The 22,703-nt window shown below is 47.0% G+C and overlaps 1 protein-coding gene across 1 annotated transcript in view; it reads left to right on the plus strand.

Moving 5' to 3' along the window:
* The window catches only part of sspo (SCO-spondin), a gene marked incomplete at its 5' end in the record, with an annotated part of 592,643 nt that overhangs the window by 89,525 nt on the left and 480,415 nt on the right, over positions 1-22,703 (plus strand). Inside the window, 5 exons of the mRNA XM_080183006.1 lie at positions 1,976-2,140; positions 9,643-9,822; positions 11,993-12,115; positions 16,770-16,899; positions 21,310-21,435. Coding sequence (XP_080039132.1) covers positions 1,976-2,140; positions 9,643-9,822; positions 11,993-12,115; positions 16,770-16,899; positions 21,310-21,435 — 724 coding nt within the window. The remainder of the gene's footprint in view (positions 1-1,975; positions 2,141-9,642; positions 9,823-11,992; positions 12,116-16,769; positions 16,900-21,309; positions 21,436-22,703) is intronic.

Consider the following 22,703-nt stretch of genomic DNA (forward strand, 5'->3'; position numbering starts at 1 on the left):
TGGAGAGTCAGCATCAGAGGGAGGTCATGCATTTGATGCATGATGCAAAAATTTGATAGAATTTTTTGAGGAGGTGACCAGGTGTGTAGACGAGGGGAGTGCGGTTGATGTAGTTTATATGGATTTCAGCAAAGCCTTTGACAAGGTCCCACATGGAAGACTTGTAAAGAACGCGGGATCCAGGGTAATTCGATAAAGTGGCTTGAAAACTGGCTCAGTTGTCGGAGACAGAGGGTGATGAGAGAAAGCTGCTTTAGTGACTGGAAGGCAGTGTCCAGTGGAGTACCACAGGGATCTGTGCTGGGTTCCCTGTTATTCATCATTTATATAAATGACATTGATGATTATGTGGGGTAGGGTTAGTAAGTTTGTGGATGACACAAAAATTGGCTGAATAGTTAACAGTGAGGTGGAGAGTCTTAGGCTACGAGAAGGTATAGACGGAATGGTCAAATGGGCGGATAAATGGGAGGCAGAATTTAACCCTGAAAAGTGTGAGGTGATACACTTTGAAATCATAGAAATCATAGAAACTCTACAGTAAAAAGAGACCATTTGGCCCATCGAGTCTGCACTGACCACAACCCCACCCAGCCCTACTTCCATATCCTTACGTAATTTACCCACTAATCCCTCTAACCTACACATCCCTGGACACTAGGGGACAATTTTAGCGTGATCAATCAACCTAACCCGCACATCTTTGGACTGTGGGAGGAATCCGGAGCACCTGAAGGAAACCCACGCAGGCACGAGGAGAATGTGCAAACCCCACGCAGACAGTGACCCGAGCCGGGAATCAAACCCAGGACCCTGGAACTGTGAAGCAGCAGTGCTATCCACTGTGCTACCGTGCTGCCCATTGGGAAGAGTAATTTGACAAGGAAGTACTCAATGAATGGTCGGACATTAGGAAGTTCTGAGGAACAAAAGGAGCTTGCCATGTTTGTCCACAGATCTCTGAAAGTGGAAGCACCTGTGAGTAGGATGGTGAAAAAGGCACACAGGATACTTGCCTTTAACAATCGGGGTATAGATTACAAAAGCAGGGAGCTCATGTTGGAGTTGTATAGAACTTTGGTGAGGCCACAGCTGGAGCACTGCGTGCAATTCCGGTCACCACATTATCGGAAGGATGTGATTGCACTGGAGGGGGTGCAGAGGGGATTCACCAGGATGCTGCCTGGGATGGAACATTGAAGTTACGAAGAGAGGTTGGATAGGCTTGGGTTGATTTTGTTGGAGCAGAGAAGACTGAGGGACGACCGGATCGAGGTGTTCAAGATTATGAGGGACACGGACAGAGCGGATAAGGAGAAACTGTTCCCCTTAGTTGAAGGGTCAGTCACGAGGGGACAGAGGTTCAAGGTGATGGGACAGGAGGTTTGGGGGGGGTGTGAAGAAAAGCTTTTTTACCCAGAGGGTGGTGAGGGTCTGGAATGCGCTGCCTGGGGGGCGGGTGGTGGAGGTGGGATGCCTCACATCCTTTAAAAAATACCTGGATCGGCACCTGCTACATCAGAACATTCCGGGCTATGGGCCAAGGGCTGGCAGATGGGATTAGGTGGGAGTTCATGTGTTTGTAATGCATCAGTGTGGACTCGATGGGCTGAAGGGCCTCTTCTGCGCTGCGTGATTCAGAGACTCTATGTGAATGAAGAGGAAAGAATAGTGGAGAGATTCATGGGGGTGGAGTCACAGGGGTAACGTCGCTCAGGGGAGGTCATGGCATGGGGGGTGGGCATGGATGGGAGGAGGTCACGGGGGTTGGAGGGGGTAGTGATGGGCTGACGCCGGGGGGAGTGTCTGTCGATGTGGAAGGGAAAACTGCAGAGCAGGTCCTGAGGACAGGCTTTTGGGGAATTCATACCCAGGGGTTGAATTTTGGGGCCTGGGTTTAATTTATTGATGTCTTGGTTTTGCTGTCAGTGTTTTGGGTCATTTTGCACAGTAACTAATCTATCTGTTTCCCCAGTGGACTGTGTGCTGTCAGGCTGGACATTGTGGAGTGCCTGCAGTCAGGACTGCGGTCTTGGAGTTTTGTTCCGACAGAGGGACATTATTCGGCCGGCTCTCCCCGGGGGTCAGTGTGACCAGGCGCTGTGGGATACTCGAGCCTGCTTCATCCGGGCCTGTCCAGGTAACCACACCACACAACATGGATATAACACGGACACAGCATCGATATGCACACCATACTCTGGCGTCTGTTCGATATAGTAAGGGGCAATTTAGCACGGCCAGTCTACTGAACCTGCACATCTTTGGACTGTGGGAGGAAACCCATACAGACACAGGGAGAATGTGCAAACTCCACACAGCCAATAATCCAAGGCCGGAATTGAACCTGGATCCCTGGCACTGTGGGGCAGCAGTGCTAACCACTGTGACACCCTGCCACCCACATGTTAGTAGGGTGGTGAAAAAGGGCTTAAGAGACACTTGCCTTTATCAATCGGGGTACAGGTTACAAAAGCAGGGAGCTCATGTTGGAGTTGTATAGAACTTTGGTGAGGCCACAGCTGGAGTACTGTGTGCAGTTCTGGTCGCCACATTATCGGAAGGATGTGATTGCACTGGAGGGGGTGCAGAGGAGATTCACCAGGATGCTGCCTGGGATGGAACACTGAAGTTACGAAGAGAGGTTGGAGAGGCTTGGGGTGTTTTCATTGGAGCGGAGAAGACTGAGGGACGACCTGATCGAGGTGTTCAAGATGATGAGGGACACGGACAGAGTGGATAAGGTTCCCCTTAGTTGGAGGGTCAGCCACAAAGGGACAGAGGTTAAAGGTGATGGGCAGGAGTTTTAGGGGGGATGTGAGGAAAAGCTTTTTTACTCAGAGGGTGGTGATGGTCTGGAATGCGCTGCCTGGGAGGGTGGTGGGGGAGACGGGATGCTGCACTGTTCTTTGTTCTCGTTCTTTATAACGATTGGGTTGCTGGACAAATCATCTAGATGCTTAAAGTAATGATTCAATGACATCTGATTGGCTGATGGTGTAATTAAATTGAATATATGAAATCTATCATTGTGTTATGTTGCTGTGTGGATCCTTCAGAAATCTGTGTCAGTTTTAATTGATTAACTGTAAGTTTGCATTAACTACTGGAACTAATTAGACATTGAGAGTATGTACATACAGCCACACAGTGTACATAGAACAGAGAAAGAATGTTGTATGTACACTGTGGCTGTATGTACATACTCTCAATGCATAATTAGTTCCAGTAGTTAATATATAGTACATACAGTAACGGGTACATTCTGCCACACAGTGTACATACAGTAATGTGTACATACTGTCATACAGTGTACATACTATCACACAGTGTACATACAGTAGAACATAAAACAAACAGTACAGCACATTTCAGGCCCTTCGGCCCTCAATGTTGTGCCGAGATTTGTCCAAACCCAAGAGCAAGCTATCCCACTCCCTAACATTCTGGAGTGCTCCATGTGCCTATCCAATAACCGCTTGAAAGTTCCTAAAGTGTCCGACTCCACTATCACAGCAGGCAGTGTATTCCACACCCCAACCACTCTGAGTAAAGAATCTACTTCGGACATCCCTCCTATATCTCCCACCATGAACCTTATATATATATTAAATAGGAGCAGGAGTAGGCCATCTAGCCCCTCGAGCCTGCCCCGCCATTCAATAAGATCATGGCTGATCTGAAGTGGCTCAGTTCCACATTCCTGCCCTCTCCCCATAACCCTTAATCCCCTTGCCTATCAAAAACCTATCTGCCCGCATCTTAAATATATTTAGTGAGGTAGCCTCCACCACTTCAACGGGCAGAGAATTCCAGAGGTTCACCACCCTTTGAGTGAAGAAGTTCCTCCTCAACTCCGTTCTAAACTGCCCCCCCTTTATCCTGAGGCTGTGCCCTCTTGTCCTGCTGTCCTTTCTGAGCGGGAAGAACCTCTCTACCTCTACCCTATTCATCCCCTTCATCATCTTAAGCGTCTCTATAAGATCCGCCCTCATCCTTCTAAACTCCAACGAGTACAAGCCCAGTTTATTCAGCCTCTCTTCATAGTTCAACCCCCTCAACTCCGGTATCAGCCTAGTGAACCTCCTCTGCACTCCCTCCAAGGTCAGAATATCCTTGCGCGAGTGCAGCGATCAAAACTGCACACAGTACTCCAGCTGCGGCCTCACCAGTGCCCTGTACCACAGTTGCAGCAAGACTCCCTACTTTTGTATTCAATCCCCCTCACTACGAAGGCCAGCATCCCATTTGCTTTCCTGATCACCTGTTGCACCTGCAGGCTGGGTTTTTGTGACTCATGCACAAGGACCTCCAGGTTCCTCTGCACCGTAGCATGCTGCAGCTTTTCGCCCTTTAAGTAGTAGGCCCTCCTACTATTATTCCTCCGAGAATCCACCCTATCTATTCCTCTCAACATTTTATAAACCTCTATCAGGTCGCCTCTCATCCTTCGTCTCTCCAGGGAGAAGAGACCTAGCTCCCTCAACCTATCTTCATAAGGCATGCCTCCCAATCCAGGCAACATCCTTGTAAATCTCCTCTGCACCCTCTCAATAGCTTCCACATCCTTCATGTAGTGAGGCGACCAGAACTGCGCACAGTACTCCAAGTGGGGTCTGACAAGGGTCTTATAAAGTTGCAGCATTACCTCCCGACTCCTAAACTCAATCCCTCGATTAATGAAGGCCAGTACACCATACGCCGCCTTAACACAAGAACATAAGAAATAGGAGCAGGAGTAGGCTATCCAGCCCCTCAACCCCTTCCCGCCATTCAACAAGATCATGGCTGATCTGAAGTGGATCAGTTCCACTTTCCCGTTTTCTCCCCATAACCCTTAATTCCCTTGTCTATCAGAAACCTATCTACCCGTGACTTAAATATATTTAGCGAGGTAGCCGCCACCACTTCAATGGGCAGAGAATTCCAGAGATTCACCACCCTTTGAGTGAAGAAGTTCCCCCTCAACTCTGTTCTAAACTGTCCCCCCCTTATCTTGAGGCTGTGCCCTCTCGTCCTGCTGTCCTTTCTAAGCGGGAAGAATCTCTGTACCTCTACCCTATCTAGCCCCTTCATTATCTTGTAAGTCTCTACAAGATCCCCCCTCAGCCTTCTAAGCTCCAATGAATACCCAGTCTATTCAATCTGCCTTCATAGTCCAGCCCTCTCATCTCCGGTATCAGCCTAGTGAACCCCCTCTGCACTCCCTCCAAGGCCAAAATATCCTTGCGCAAGTGCGGCGACCAAAACTGCACACAGTACTCCAGCTGTGGCCTCACCAGTGCCCTGTACAGTTGCAGCAAGACCTCCCTGCTTTTATATTCTATCCCCCTCGCCATAAAGGCCAACATCCCATTCGTCTTCTTGATCACCTGCTGCACCTGCGACTCGTGCACAAGGACCCCCAGGTCCCTCTGCACCGTAGCATGCTGCAGCTTTTCGCCCTTTAAATAATAATCCCTCCTACTACTGTTTCTACCAAAGTGGATAACCTCACATTTGCTAACATTATACTCCATCTGCCAGGTCTTCGCCCACTCACTCAGCCTATCCAGATCTCTCTGCAGACTTTCCACACCCTCCGCACAATTTGCTTTTCCACTCATCTTCATGTCATCAGCAAATTTTGTTACCCTACACTCAGCCCCCTCCTCCAGATCATCTATATAAATGGTAAATAGTTGAGGCCCCAGCACCGATCCCTGCGGCACTCCACTAGTCACCAACCACCAATCAGAATAGCACCCATTGATACCAACTCTCTGCTTCCTATTAGACAGCCAATCCTCTACCCACGCTAACACCTTACCCCCAACTCCGTGCATCTAAAACACCACATCCACCAGTACCCCTCTATCTACCGCACTCGTCACATCCTCATAGAAATCAAATAAATTCATGAAACACGACTTCCCCTTCATGAATCCATGCTGCATCTGCTCGATCAAACCATTCTTTTCTAGGTGTCTTGCTATTTCTTCTTTGATGATGGATTTGAGCATTTTTCCAACTACGGATGTTAAGCTAACTGGCCTATAATTCCCTGCCTTATGTGTGATACCTTTTTTGTCTTGCTGCAACTTCTGACATCCCTCCAAACTATCCACAACACCACTCTCCCTCCTTTCCTGTCCTTCCTGAAACATCTGAATTCCGGCACCTGAAGTACCCAGTCCTGTCCCTGAGACATCCAAGTCTATGTAATGGCCACCACATCACATTCCCAAGCAGCAATCCACGCCCTAAGCTCATCTACTTTATTCACTACACTCCTGGCGTTAAAATAGACACACCTCAGACCCTCGGTCTGGGCACTTCCCTTCTCCATCACCCGTCTAACCTCCCTCTCATACTGTCTACAGTCCTTCTCCACCTGGGAGCTAACCTCCTCGCTCTCAGTCTCCTCATCTCTATTCTCTCCCCCCAATCTTTCTAGTTTAAAGCTTCCCCAGTAGCCCTAGCCAACCTTCCTGCCAAAATATTGGTCCCCCTGGGATTCAAGTGCCACCCGTCTTTACTGAACAGGTCACACCTGCCCCTAAAGAGGTCCCAATGATCCTGGAACTGGAATCCCTGCCCCCTGCTCCAGTCCCTCGGCCACGCATTCACCCTCCACCTCATTCCATTCCTGCTCTCACTCTCCCGCGGCACAGGCGGCAATCCTGAGATTACTACCTTTGCATTCCTCTTTCTCAGCTGTCTACCTAATTCCCTATAATCCCTTTTCATGACCCCTTCCCTCTTCCTGCCTATGTCAGCAGTACCTATATAAACCACAACCTCCGGCTCCTCACCCTCCCCTTTCAGGATGTCTGGGATGCGTCCAGAGACATCCCGGATCCCGGCTCCAGGGAGGCAAACCACCATCCGCGATTCCCGTCTGCGTCCGCAAAAACGCCTGTCTGATCCCCTCACTGTGGAGTCCCCTATTAACACTGCCTTTCTCCTCTTTTTCTTACTTTTTTGGAGTACTGGGTCAGGCTCAGCTCCAGAGACCTGGCCATCGCCTCCTCCCCCAGGTGAGCTGTCCCCCCCAGCAGTACTCAGACAGGGGTACTTATTATGAAGGGGGACATCCACTGGCGTGCTCTCCATCACATGAGCTTTCCCCTTACTGACTGTTACCCACTTGTCTGCCTCCCGTTGCCCCGGTGTTACCACTTGCCAGTAGCTCCTGTCAATGATCTCCTCATTCTCTCTAATGAGACGAAGGTCCTTGAGCTGCAGTTCCAGTTCCTTAACCTGGTCCCTTAGGGACTGCAGCTCCACACACCGAGCACAGAGATGGATGTCTGGGAGACCAGGAGCCTCCAGGACCTCCCAAACTTGCTGTTTGTCATTTTGATGAGTGCCCTGGATGAGGAAGTGGAGGGATGGGTTAGTAAGTTCGCCGACGATACGAAGGTTGTTGGTGTTGTGGTTTGTCTGGAGGGATGTCAGAAGTTGCAGCGTGACATAGATAGGATGCAAGACTGGGCGGAGAAGTGACAGATGGACTTCAACGCGGATAAATGTGTAGTGGTCCATTTTGGCAGGTCCAATGGGATGAAGGAGTACAATATCAAGGGTAGGAGTCTTAGCAGTGTTGAGGAGCAGAAGGATCTTGGTATCCGGGACCATAGGACTCTTAAATCGGCCTCACAGGTAGAGGATGTGGTCAAGAAGGCGTATGGTGTACTGGCCTTCATTAATTGAGGGATTGAGTTTAGGAGTCGGGAGGTAATGCTGCAACTTTATAAGACCCTTGTCAGACCCCACTTGGAGTACTGTGCGCAGTTCTGGTCGCCTCACTACAGGAAGGATGTGGAAGCTATTGAGAGGGTGCAGAGGAGATTTACAAGGATGTTGCCTGGATTGGGAGGCATGCCTTATGAAGATAGGTTGAGGGAGCTAGGTCTCTTCTCCCTGGAGAGACGAAGGTTGAGAGGCGACCTGATAGAGGTTTATAACATGTTGAGAGGAATAGATAGGGTGGATTCTCAGAGGCTATTTCCCAGGGCTGAAATGGTCGCTACGAGAAGACACAGGTTTAAGGTACTGGGAAGCAAGTACAGAGGAGATGTTAGGGGTAAGTTTTTCACTCGGTGGTGAGCGAGTGGAATCGGCTGCCGTCGATAGTGGTAGAGGCGAACTCGCTGGGGTCTTTTAAGAGACTTCTGGAGGAGTACATGGGATCTAATGGGATTGGGAGTTACAGGTAGTTCTATGGCCTGGTAGGTATGGATATGATCAGCGCAACTTATGGGCCGAAGGGCCTGTTTGTGCTGTAGTATTCTATGTTCATCCGACACTGGGAACAATGGACTGGCCTCACACTCATAATTTTTCTTTCAAGGAACTCAGAAAAAGGTAATTAAGAATTAAACATTGGAGGTGTAGTGGACAGTGAGGAAGGTTTTCAAAGCTTGCAGAGGGATTTGGACCAACTAGAAAAATGGGCTGAAAAATGGCAAATGGAATTTAATGCAGACAAGTGTGAGGTATTGCACTTTGGAAGGACAAACCAAAGTAGAACGTACAGGGTAAATGGTAGGACTCTGAAGAGTGCAGTTGAACAGAGGGATCTGGGAATATAGGTACATAATTCCCTAAAAGTGGCATCACAGGTAGATATGGTCGTAAAGAGTGCTTTTGGAACATTGGCCGTTATAAATCGGAGTATCGAGTATAAAAGTTGCAGTGTTATGGTGAGGTTATATAAGGCATTGGTGAGGTCGAATTTAGAGTATTGTGTACAGTTTTGGTCACCTAGTTACAGGAAGGATGTAAATAAGATTGAAAGAGTGCAGAGAAGGTTCACAAGGATGTTGCCGGGACTTGAGAAGCTGAGTCACAGAGAGGGATTGAATAGGTTAGGACTTTATTCCCTGGAGTGTAGAAGAATGAGGGGAGATTTGATAGAGGTGTATAAGATTTTGATGGGTATAGATAGAGTGAACGCAGGCAGGCTTTTTCCACTGAGGCTAGGGGAGAAAAAAACCAGAGGGCATGGGTTAAGGGTGAAAGGAGAAAAGTTTAAAGGGAATATTAGGGGGGCTTCTTCACACAGAGAGTGGTGGGAGTGTGGAATGAGCTGCCGGATAAAGTGGTAAATGTGGGGTCACTGTTAACATTTAAGAAAAACTTGGATGGGTTCATGGATGAGAGGGGTGTGGAGGGATATGGTCCAAGTGCAGGTCAGTGGGATGAGGCAAAAAATGGTTCAGCACAGACAAGAAGGGCCAAAAGGCCTGTTTCTGAGCTGTAATTTTCTATGGTTCTGTGGTTTCTCACTGTTAGCAATGAAAAACTTCATCACTCTCATTCAATTTTCAGGACAGTTTTAATCACCCGCACCTTCCTCCACCCCTCTGGCCAGGTTTAATACTCCCTACCCTCGGGCAGGTTTAATTCCACCCCCCCTCACTTCCCAGAATAGATTTAATCTCCAACCACCCCCCCCACACGCACACACACACCAAGGTTGGCTGGAGGAAGGCGGCCATTTAAATGGGAAGGTGGTTTTGGGAAATGGTGTAAATAGTGGTTCAGTGTGAGTGCGGGCCTGTCGGGGTGCGTTTCGGCACGGGGCGCGGTTCTGTCTGAGTGCGGAGACTGCCCAGTTGCAGCTGTTGTTTATTATCGATGTGTTTGCTTTTACAGTGGACGGTCAGTGGTCAGCGTGGAGTGAATGGTCGGATTGCAATGCAGAATGTAGCAGTGGGGTGAGATCCCGCCATCGAGAGTGTGTCAACCCACCGCCAAAGAATGGAGGCCAGCTGTGTCCAGGCGTCACCATGGAGACAGAGTCATGTAACCGGCAGCTCTGTCCAGGCACAGTGGGTGAGGTCAATCCCGGTGGTCTCAGTGCCTCACCACCCCCACCCCCCCACCCCCCATCATAAACACTGTCACCGGCCTGTCCTCCAACCAGAGCAGATATCAACCACTGAGCAAAACTATATCCCAGAAGGAAACCTGGCTTACTGTCCACAACCATTTTTACCGTATTCTGAAAATGAGAAGAAATATTAAATATATAAATGTATATTATTTTTATATATATATAAATCTCAGCAGCAAGAAGCCCAATAACAGGTTCAAAAATTAAAAGTAAGAGGTTTATTAACAAGAGGAAAATAAAATCTAAGCATATAAGATTACAATTACAGTAAAATTACTCTGACAAGACATTCCCCCAAAAGACTCCCTGTTTGGTCAGACCCACAAGTAAAAATCTCCCAGGGAACACTCCCTCAAAGATTTTTCACTGTTAAAACCCTGGCGATGATCTTTGCATCGTCGATGGAGACGGGAGAGGTTCCGGAGGATTGGAGGATTGCGGATGTGGTTCCTATTTTCAAGAAAGGGAACAGGGATAGCCCGGGAAATTACCGACCGGTGAGTCTGACCTCAGTGGTTGGTAAGTTGATGGAGAGGATCCTGAGGGACAGGATTTATGAGCATTTAGAGAAGTTTAGTATGATCAGAAATAGTCAGCATGGCTTTGTCAAGGGCAGGTCGTGCCTTACGAGCCTAGTTGAGTTCTTTGAAAATGTGACTGAACACATTGACGAAGGAAGAGCAGTGGACGTCGTTTACATGGACTTCAGCAAGGCGTTTGATAAGGTCCCCCATGCAAGACTTCTTGAGAAGGTGAGAGGGCATGGGATCCAGAACTGGCTTGCCTGCAGAAGGCAGAGAGTGGTTGTGGATGGGTCTTTTTCTGCATGGAGGTCAGTCACCAGTGGAGTGCCCCAGGGATCTGTTCTAGGACCCTTGCTGTTTGTCATTTTCATAAATGACCTGGATGAGGAAGTGGAGGGATGGGTTAGTAAGTTCGCCAACGATACGAAGGTTGTTGGTGTTGTGGATAGTCTGGAGGGATGTCAGAAGTTGCAGCGTGACAGATAGGATGCAAGACTGGGCGGAGAAGTGGCAGATGGACTTCAACGCGGATAAATGTGTGGTGGTCCATTTTGGCAGGTCCAATGGGCTGAAGGAGTACAATATCAAGGGTGGGAGTCTTAGCAGTGTTGAGGATCAGAAGGATCTTGGTATCCAGGTCCATAGGACTCTTAAATTGGCCTTGCAGGTGGAGGATGTGGTTAAGAAGGCGTATGGTGTTCTGGCTTTCATTAATCGAGGGATTGAGTTTAGGAGTCGGGAGGTAATGCTGCAACTTTATAAGACCCTTGTCAGATCCCACTTGGAATACTGTGCGCAGTTCTGGTCGCCTCATTACAGGAAGGATGTGGAAGCTATTGAGAGGGTGCAGAGGAGATTTACAAGGATGTTGCCTGGATTGGGAGGCATGCCTTATGAAGATAGGTTGAGGGAGCTAGGTCTCTTCTCCCTGGAGAGACGAAGGTTGAGAGGCAACCTGATAGAGGTTTATAAAATGTTGAGAGGAATAGATAGGGTGGATTCTCGGAGGCTATTTCCCAGGGCTGAAATGGTCACTACAAGAGGACACAGGTTTAAGGTGCAGGGAAGCAAGTACAGAGGAGATATTAGGGGTAAGTTTTTCACTCAGAGGGTGGTGAGTGAGTGGAATCGGCTGCCATCGGTGGTGGTAGAGGCGAACTCACTGGGGTTTTTTAAAAGACTTCAGGATGAGTACATGGGATTTAATGGGATTTGGAGTTACAGATAATTCTATGGCCTGGTAGGTATGAATGTGATCGGCGCAACTTGTGGGCCGAAGGGCCTGTTTGTGCTGTAGTGTTCTCTGTTCTATATGTTCTAAAACCCAGTAATATTCCCCAAGGCTTTGATAAAGTATTCCACACATCTCAAACTGACATCCACTCTCCTGTGGAAATCTATCAAACCTCCGAACAAGATTGCTTTCTGTAACTCAAGACTTTTGTGTTTTTGTAGATAACTGATTTCGACTTCACATCTCAGATTGAGAGGTGGGACTGACCTTGACCTGGGGGGTTGATGGATCGGAGGTTGGGGGTTCTGATTTACATTTTCAGATAGTTTGATTCCTTCTCCTGTTTTTCAGAGTGTGATATTGGGATGGTTTATGTGGAGCCTGATGGATGTGATGATCTCTCCCTGGATCCCTGTCCAACCTCCTGTCAGGGCCTGAGCTCTCAGACAAACTGCAGCTCAGAGTGTTTAGACGGTAAGTCTCAGATACTGGAACCCAAGCAGCAATGATCTGATCCTTTGCCCTGCAGATGTGGCCACACTCTGAGCTGAACAGTCAGATTGCAAGCAGATTGAGCTGATATGAGTTTGGAGAGCGGGAGAACTACTCCTTGATTTATCCCATGTTTTTCTTACTCCAGTGCAGCAGATACTGCATTCCAGTTGGTAGAATTGAATTTAAATTAATAAATCAATTACTTGAAGCTACTTTCAGAGATGGTGGATTGTTGGAAAAACCCACCTCATTCACTGATGTCCCTTAGGAGGGAAATAGAACCATAGAAAATTACAGCTCAGAAACAGGCCTTTTGGCCCTTCTTGTCTGTGCGGAACCATTTTTTGCCTCGTCCCACTGACCTGCACTTGGACCATATCCCTCCACACTCCTCTCATCCATGAACCCGTCCAAGTTTTTCTTAAATGTTAAAAGTGACCCCACATTTACCACTTTATCCGGCAGCTCATTCCACACTCCCACCACTCTCTGCGTGAAGAACCCCCCCCTAGTATTCCCTTTAAACTTTTCTCCTTTCACCCTTAACCCATGCCCTCTGGTTTTTTTTCTCCCCTAGCCTCAGTGGAAAAAGCCTGCTAGCATTCACTCTATCTATACCCATCGAAATCTTATACACCTCTATCAAATCTCCCCTCATTCTTCTATGCTCCAGGGAATAAAGTCCTAACCTATACAATCTCTCTCTGTAACTCAGTTTCTCAAGCCCCAGCAACATCCTTGTGAACCTTCTCTGCACTCTTTCAACCTTATTTACATCCTTCCTGTAATTAGGTGACCAAAACTGCGCACAATACTCTAAATTTGGCCTCACTAATGTCTTAAACAACCTCACCATAACATTCCAACTCTCATACTCAATACTTTGATCTGCCATCTTTACCCAGTCTGGCCTACATGTAACTCCAGAGCCACAGCAATGTAGCTCATTCTGAAATGTCCTCTGAAAAAGTCAAACAAAACTCTCAGTTCAAGAGAGATTTGGGATGGGCAATAAATACTCACAGCCAGTGACCATAAGACATAGGAGCAGAATTAGGCCACTCAGCCCATCGAGTCTGTTCCACCATTCAATCATGGCTGATATTTTTCTCCTCCCCATTCTCCTGCCTTTTCTCCATAACCCCTGATCCCCTTATTAATCAAGAACCTGTCTATCTCTGTCTTAAAGACACTCAATGACTTGGCCCTCCACAGCCTTCTGCGGCAAAGAGTTCCACGGATTCCCCATTCTCTGGCTGAAGAAATTCCTCCTCATCTCTGTTTTAAAGGATCGTCCCTTTAGCCTGAGGTTGTGCCTTCTCTGGTTCTAGTTTTTCCTACTAGTGGAAACATCCTCTCCACATCCACTCTATCCAGGCCTCGCAGTATCCTGTAAGTTTCAATAAGATCCCCCCCTCATCCTTCTAAACTTCAACGAGTACAGACCCAGAGTCCTCAACCGTTCCTCATACGACAAGCTCTTCATTCCAGGGATCATTCTTCTGAACCTCCTCTGGATCCTTTCCAAGGCCGGCACATCCTTCCTTAGATATGGGACCCAAAACTGCTCACAATTCTCCAAATGGGGTCTGACCAGAACCTTATGCAGCCTCGGAAGTACATCCCTGTTCTTGTTTTCTAGCCCTCTTGACATGAATGCTGACATTGCATTTGCCTTCCTAACTGCTGACTGAACCTGCACGTTAACTTTAAGAGAATCTTGAACAAGGATTCCCAAGTCCCTTTGTGTTTCTGATTTCCTAAACATTTTCCCATTTAGAAAATAGTCTATGTCTCCATTCCTCCTTCCAAAGTGCAGAACCTCACACTTTTCCACATTGTATTCCATCTGCCCCTTCTTTACCCTCTTCCCTAACCTGTCCAAGTCCCTAGTCACTGGCTGCCATCCTGAAAAAGACCCCTTTATCCTCACTCTCTGCCTTCTGCCAGTCAGCCAATCCTCCATCCATGCTAGGATCTTACCCATAACACTGGGCTCTTAACTTATTTAACAGTCTCTTATGCGGCACCTTGTCAAAGGCCTTCTGGAAATCTAAATAAATCAATCCACTGGCTCTCTTTTATCTAATTTCCTTGTTACCTCCTTAAAGAATTCTAAAGAAGTCAGACATGACCCCCCTTGACAAAGCTGTGCTGACTCAGTCCTATTTTGTCATGCACTTCCAAGTACTCTGCGATCTCATCTTTAATAATGGACTCTAAAATCTTGCCAATGACTGAAGTCAGGCTAACAGGCCTGTAAGTTCCCGTCTGTTGTACAGAGCAGTCTGTTATGTGAGAACTTGTCGAAAGCTTTCTGAAAGTCTAAATAAATTTAATGAAGTGTACCCTAGGATGCTGTGGGAGGCTGGGAGGAAATTGCAGGTCTCCCAGGCAGAGATATTTGAATCATCGATAGTCACGGGTGAAGTGCCTGAAGATTGGAGAATGGCAAATGTTGTGCCTTCGTTTAAAAAGGGCTGCAGGGAAAAGCCTGGGAACTACAGGCCAGTGAGCCTCACATCTGTGGTGGGTAAATTGTTGGGAGATATTATGAAAGACAGGATCTACAGGCATTTAAAGAGGCAAGGACTGATTAGGGACAGACCAGTGATCCTAACGTCGGTACTGGGGAAGTTGTTCGAGTCCATTATCAAGGATTCAAAGATAAGGTTGTTAAGAAGGCATACGGTGTCTTGGCGTTTATTGGTAGGGGGATTGAATTTAGGAGCCGCAGCGTCATGTTGCAACTGTACACAACTCTGGTGCGGCCGCACTTGGAGTATTGTGTGCAGTTCTGGTCCCCACATTATAGGAAGGATGTGGAGGCTTTGGAGAGGGTGCAGAGGAGGTTTACCAGGATGTTGCCTGGTATGGAGGGGATGTCCTATGAGGAGAGACTGAGGGATTTGGGGTTGTTTTCGTTAGAAAGAAGGCGGCTAAGAGGGGACCTTATTGAAACATATAAGATGATTAGAGGTTTAGATAGGGTGGACAGTGATAGCCTTTTTCCTCGGATGGAGAAAGCTAGCACGAGGGGGCATGGCTTTAAATTAAGGGGGGGTAGTTATAGGACGGATGTCAGGGGTAGGTTCTTTACCCAGAGGGTGGTGTGGGATTGGAATGCCCTGCCTGCTGCGGTTGTAAATGCGCCTAGTTTGGGGGCATTTAAGAGATCCGTGGATAGGTTTATGGATGGAAAGGGATTGATTTAGGTTAGAGGGTCATTGTTTTTTAACTGGTCGGTGCAACATCGTGGGCCGAAGGGCCTGTTCTGCGCTGTAATGTTCCATGTTCTATGATTTCATAAGTCAGTATTGGGAAGGCAGTGGGATAATCAGACAAAGTCAACATGGATTTACAAAGGGGAAATCATACTTGACGAACCTATTGGAATTTTTTGAGGTTGTAACTAATGGAGTTAATGGAGGAGAACCAGTGGATGTGGTTTATTGAGACTTTCAGAGGCTTTTGACAAGGTCTCATATAACAGACTACTGTGTAAAGTTAAAGCACATGGGATTGCAGGTAATGTCTTGAGATGGATAGAAAGCTGGTTAGCAGATTGGAGTGTTATGGTAAGGTTATATAAGGCATTGGTGAGGCCGAATTTACAGTATTGTGTACAGTTTTGGTCACCTAGTTACGGGAAGGATGTAAATAAGGTTGAAAGAGTGCAGAGAAGGTTCACAAGGATGTTGCTGGGACTTGAGAAGCTGAGTTACAGAGAGATTGAATAGGTTAGGACTTTATTCCCTGGAGTGTAGAAGAATGAGGGGAGATTTGATAGAGGTGTATAAGATTTTGATGGGTATAGATAGAGTGAATGCAAGCAGGCTTTTTCCACTGAGGCTAGGGGAGAAAAAAACCAGAGGGCATGGGTTAAGGGTGAAAGGAGAAAAGTTTAAAGGGAATATTGGGGGGGGCTTCTTCACGCAGAGAGTGGTGAGAGTGTGGAATGAGCTGCCGGATAAAGTGGTAAATGTGGGGTCACTTTTAACATTTAAGAAAAACTTGGATGGGTTCATGGATGAGAGGGGTGTGGAGGGATGTGGTCCAAGTGCAGGTCAGTGGGACTAGGCAGAAATTGGTTCCACACAGACAAGAAGGGCCAAAAGGCTTGTTTCTGAGCTGTAATTTTCTATGGTTCTATGGAAGTAAAGAGTTGGCATAAATGGGTCTTTTTCTGATGGGCAGTCAGTGATTAGTGGGGTTCCACAGGGATCTGTGCTGGGACCGCAACCATTCACATTATATATTAATGATTAGAAAGAGGGAACGGAATGTATTATCTCCAGATTTGCAGATGATACAAAGTTGGGTGGGAGGGTGAGCTGTGAGGAAGATGCAGAGATGCTTCAGTGTGATTTGGACAGGCTGAGTGTGTGGGTATCTGCATGGCGGATGCAGCATAATGTGGATAAATGAGAGATTATCCGCTATCCTTATCTGACTCTGGCCCTTAATTTCTCCTCCTATCACTTTTTGTATTTTCCTAGCTTCTTTTCCTCTTGTTCTTGTGTCCCTTGTTCTGAATCCTGTCCTCAGGACAGCTGTCACATTGTTGTGTGTTGATATGTTGGGGATATTTGAGGACTGATTTGTACGTACTCAAACATCTTCTCTATTCCAGGTTGCCGATGCCCCCAGGATCTCTTCCTGCAGGATCGAAGCTGTGTGAATATCACCGAGTGTCGCTGCTATCGGGGGACTGAGATTTACCAACCTGGACAAGTTATCCAAATCAACAACTGTAACCAATGGTAACCAAATCCTCAAGTCAGCCAACCAATCTGACTCATTCTTCAACAAACCAACCAATCGAAGCCATCCACCAATCAGTGCACCATTCAGGGTCAACCTCCAACTAGCCAATTAATCAGGGATGCTTGCTATCCAGTGAGCCAATCAGGGACATCCTCTAACCAACCAATGTTGTCCTCTTGCAGCTAATCCTCAATGTTATCTTCCACCAGCAAACCAATCAGGGCCATCCTTCTGTCAACCAATCAGAACCATCCTCCAAACAGCGAATGAAGCAGAGGGATTGGGAGAATTGGGGATTGAGAAAATCCCATTACCCAATCTCGATCCAATGCTCCACAAACTCAAAAAAATAAAAAGTTCAAGGAAACTTAGATCGAAAATTAGCTCATCAGCAGGCAGGGAACAAAAGGCCACACTTGGAATACTGTGTGCAATTCTGGTCACCCTATTATAGAAAGGATATTATTAAACTAGAAAGAGTGCAGAAAAGATTTACTAGGATGCTGCCGGGACTTGATGGATTGAGTTATAAGGAGAGGCTCGATGGACTGGGGCTTATTTCTCTGGAGCGTAGGAGGCTGAGGGGTGATCTTATAGAGGTCTATAAAATAATGAGGGGCACAGATCAGCTAGATAGTCAATATCTTTTCCCAAAGGTAGGGGAGTCTATAATTAGAGGGCATAGGTTTAAGGGGAGAGATACAAAAGGGTCCAGAGGGGCAATATTTTTCACACAGAGGGTGGTGAGTGTCTGGAACGAGCTGCCAGAGGCAGTAGTAGAGGTGGGTACAATTTTGTCTTTTAAAAAGCATTTAGACAGTTACATGGGTAAGATGGGTACAGAGGGATATGGGCCAAATGTGGGCAATTGGGACTAGCTTAGTGCTTTTAAAGAAAAGGGCGGCGTGGACAAGTTGGGGCCAAAAGGCCTGTTTCCATGCTGTAAACCTCTATGACACTAAAAGGGTTAGTCAACAGGCGCTATTCTGACTGGAAGGCAGTTTCCAGTGGGTGTTCCACATGGTTCAGTGCTAGATACCTTGCTGTTCCAAGTATAATGACCTGCCGTCCTTACCCAGTCTGGGCCGACATGTGACTCCAGAGCCACAGCAACGTGGTTGACTCTCAACTGCCCTCGAGCAACTCGAGATGGGCAATAAATTCTGACCAGCCTGTGATGCCCATGTTCCATGAATGAATAAAAGAAACTTTCTGAATTATTAGCTGTACCTGTGCGCTGGCCTTTTGTGACTCATGCACTGGGACACCCAGATCCTTCTGTATCTCAGAGCTCTGCAATCTCTCACCATTTAGAGAATAATCTTTTTTATTCTTATGATTGTGGTAATGGACTCCAGTATTAGACACAGTGTGGACTCTCTGTACCTCACAAGGGCTCCTAACCTGGAGGTCAAAGGTCAGATAGCCCATTTAGTGTCAGTTGTAACAAGGCGATAGATGCCTTGCAGCTGTGTGCTCGTGTTGAGAAAACGTGTCAGCAGTAAAGTTAGTTTACAGCAATAATGTTGCTCATCGTGCAACACAGAAACAAGACAGATAAAGGTAATGCATTTTGGAAGGTTTAATACAGATAAGAAATATACAATAAATGGCAGAACCCTTAAGAGTATTGATAGGCAGAGGGATCTGGGTGTACAGGTACACAGGTCACTGAAAGTGGCAATGCAGGTGGAGAAGGTAATCAATGAGGCATACGGCATGCTTACCTTCATCAGCTGGGGCATTGAGTTTAAAAGTTAGCAAAACATGTTGCAGCGTTATAGAACCTTAGTGAGGCTGCACTTGGAATATAGAACATAGAACACTACAGCACAAACAAGCCCTTCGGCCCACGAGTTGCGCCGATCACATCAACACCTATCTATAACCCCCAATCCCATAAAACCCCATATACTCATCCAGAAGTCTTTTAAAAGACCCCAGCGAGTTTGCCTCCACCGCCACTGACGGCAGCCGATTCCATTCACTCACCACCCTCTGAGTGAAAAACTTACCCCTAACATCACTTCTGTACTTTCCTCCCCGCACCTTAAACCTGTGTCCTCTCGTAGCAACCATTTCAACCCGGGGAAATAGCCTCTGAGAATCCACCCTATCCATTCCTCTCAACATTTTATAAACCTCTATCAGGTCGCCTCTCAACCTACGTCTCTCCAGGGAAAAGAGTCCCAGTTCCCTCAACCTAACTTCATAAGGCATGCCTCCCAATCCAGGCAACATCCTTGTAAATCTCCTCTGCACCCTTTCAATAGCTTCTACGTCTTTCCTATAGTGAGGCGACCAGAACTGTGCACAGTACTCCAAATGAGGCCTGACAAGGGTCTTATAAAGTTGCAGCATTACCTCCCGACTCCTAAACTCAATCCCTCGATTTATGAAGGCCAGTACACCATACGCATTCTTGACCACCTCTTCCACCTGCGAGGCCGATTTAAGAGCCCTGTGGACCCGGACCCGAAGATCCTTCTGCTCCTCAACACTACCAAGACTCCTGCCCTTGATAGTGTACTCGTTCATCCCGTTGGTTCTGCCAAAATGGACGACTACGCATTTATATGCGTTGAAGTCCATCTGCCACTTCTCTGCCCAGTCCTGCATCCTATTTATGTCCTGCTGCAACTTTTGCCATCCTTCCAGACCATCCACAACACCACCGACCTTCGTGTCATCAGCGAACTTACTTACCCGTCCCTCCACTTCCTCATCCAGGTCATTTATGAAAATGACAAACAGCAAGGGTCCTAGAACAGATCCCTGGGGCACTCCACTGGTGACTGACCTCCATGCAGAAAAAGACCCATCCACAACCACTCTCTGCCTTCTGCAGGCAAGCCAGTTCTGGATCCACAAGGCCAAAGGCCCTCGGATCCCATGCCCTCTCACCTTCTCAAGAAGTCTTGCATGGGGGACCTTATCAAACGCCTTGCTGAAGTCCATGTACACCACGTCCACAGCACTTCCTTCGTCAATGTGTTCAGTCACATTATCGAAGAACTCAACTAGGCTCGTAAAGCACGACCTGCCCTTGACAAATCCATGCTGACTATTCCTGATCATGTCAAACCTCTCCAAATGGTCGTAAATCTTGTCCCTCAGAAGCCTTTCCATCAGCTTACCAACCACTGAGGTCAGACTCACCGGTCGGTAATTTCCCGGGCTATCTCTGTTCTCTTTCTTGAAAATAGGGACTACATCCGCAATCCTCCAATCTTCCGGAACCTCTCCCGTCTCCATTGACGACGCAAAGTTCAATTCTGGTCACCACACTACCAGAAGGATGTGGAGGCTTTGGAGAGGGTACAGAAAAGATTTACCAGGATGTTGCCTGGTATGGAGGGTATTAGCTATGAGGAGAGGTTGGAGAAACTTGGTTTGTTCTCACTGGAACGACAGAGGTTGAGGGGAGACCTGATAGAAGTCTACAAGATTATGAGAGGCGCGGACAGAGTGGATAGTCAGAAGCTTTTTCCCAGGGTGGAAGAGTCAATTACTGGGGGGCACAGGTTTAAGGTGCGAGGGGCAAGGTTTAAAGGAGATGTATGAGGTAGATTTTTTACACAGAGGGTGGTGGGTGCCTGGAACTCGCTGCCAGGGAAGGCAGTGGAAGTGGATACAATAATGACTTTTAAGGGTTGTCTTTGACAAATCCATGAATAGGATGGGAATAGAGGGATATGGTCCCCTGAAGGGTAGGGGGTTTTAGTTCAGTCGGGCAGCATGGTCGGTGCAGGCTTGGAGGGGCCGAAGGGCCTGTTCCTGTGCTGGAATTTTTTTTGTTCTTTGAAGGATATTTCTTTTATCCAGTGGGTGTTGGAGATCTGGAAGTCATTGCCTGAAAAGATGCTGGAGGCAAAGGGTCCATCAGCAGATCAGAAAGGCCGGATATAATTTATACAGGAAAACAGGCCAGAGCTGGAATGTGGGATTACACTGAATCAGCCTACCCCAGTCAGCAGGAACAACATGGGCTGAATGGCCTCATCTATTATCTTCCATTTTCCTGTCAAAGTTTTATAGGAGGACCCCTGGGCTGAGCTGTACTTCCAGCTGATAACTCCCAAACTCTTCAGCTACAGATCAGTGTTCAGCCTTGACTCCTTCACGAACCAGTGATCCTATCCTGCAGACCAATGCTTTCACTCAGAGATCACTCAATCTCCCTCCTGAAACACCAGACATGGATTACACATTGTGGAAATCCCCAACCCAGAACTTTAATCGCCACCCTGAAAGTTAACTCTGAGCCAAATTCAAAGTGTAATCCTTGCTGCTGAAGCCTCACCTTACCGCTGTCCCGGAAGCCCCACAGGCAGCAGTACCCTGTGGTGAGGGGATATCGAGTGACTCAGGCTGAGATAACAGTGAATTTTCTCTTGTTTTAACAGCATCTGTCAACATGGCCGCCTTTTCTGTGATGACTCGCTTTGTTCCATTGACTGTGGTTGGTCAGCATGGTCGCCATGGACACCATGTGACACGAGGTGTGGGGTCGGAGTTCAAGAGAGATACAGGTTTGGAAAAAAAAATGAGAAAAAATGTAGCTGATCAGAAAGCTGTCTGCATGAAAGAACTGTGTATCTGTTACTGTGAAGAATAATCCCGAGATCTCCCACTCCTATTATGGAGTTGGGTTTCTCTGGCTAGACCAGCATTAGAAATCTAACCCTAATTATCCCTGAAAAGGTGGTGGTGAGCTGACTTCATAAACTGCTGCAGTGCCTGAGGTGTAGGTACACCCGTGGTGCTGTTAGGGAGGGAGTTCCAGAATTTTGACCCAGAGACAGCGAAGGAACGGTGATATATTTCCAAGTCAAGATGGTGAGTGACTTGGAGGGAACTCGCAGATGCACATGTCCAGATGTATCTGCTGCTCTTGTCCTTCCAGATGGACATGGTTGCCAGATACCCCTGAATGCTAAACGGAGTACAACAAGGAATTAGCTTAGAGTTTGGTGAGGGAGAAGCTCAGTGAAGGGGCTGGAGCTGCTGTTCATTCTTTATCCTTTAAACTGGTTTTTACTCTTCAATCAGGAAGGAGTTTGCTCTTTGGTGAGAATCTAGTAAATGGGTAACTTCTCCCAGAGGTTTAAAACTATCAACAGTTTGGTGTTAAAGTTAATAAAGTATTTCAAAAGCATAATAAAATAATGGAATTAAGTAATTATTAAAGACATATGTTTAATATTAGTCCTGCTCTTCGAGCCAGGTCTCTGTTAATCCCACGTTGAATTTCCCCAGTGCAATCTGTGTTGGTAACTCCCCAGCCTCCCTAACCACAGTCGGTGCATTCACACACGCTCACACAACAAGACTGACTTAGACTCCGTCACATTCTCCCTCACTCTAACTCTACCTTAATGTTCATTATCCCAGTGCTAATTTACAGATATTTCAAACTCTGTCCTTTGTTTAGCAAAAATATATTTTTAAAAAACTTCAACATTTCGTTGTATGAACAACTGATAGGATTGGCTGATAGGATTAAGGAGAATCCTAAGGCTTCCTTTAGATATGTTAAGAATAGAAGATTGGTTAGGGCAAGATTAGGGCCAGTCAGAGACAGCAGTGGGAAGTTATGTGTGGAACCGGAAGAGATTGGAGAGGCATTGAACCAATATTTCTCTTCGGTATTCACGCAGGGAGACGTAAATGTAGCTGTGGAGAACACTGGGTTACAGGGTTGTAAACTGGATAGTATTGCAGTAGATAAGGAGGATGTGCTAGATATTCTTGAGGGTTTGAAAATAGATAAATCCCCTGGGCTGGACGGGATTTACCC

The sequence above is a fragment of the Carcharhinus amblyrhynchos genome, unplaced genomic scaffold (assembly GCF_965287045.1).
Source record: "Carcharhinus amblyrhynchos unplaced genomic scaffold, sCarAmb.v2.hapA chromosome_114, whole genome shotgun sequence".
NCBI classification, from domain to species: domain Eukaryota; kingdom Metazoa; phylum Chordata; class Chondrichthyes; order Carcharhiniformes; family Carcharhinidae; genus Carcharhinus; species Carcharhinus amblyrhynchos.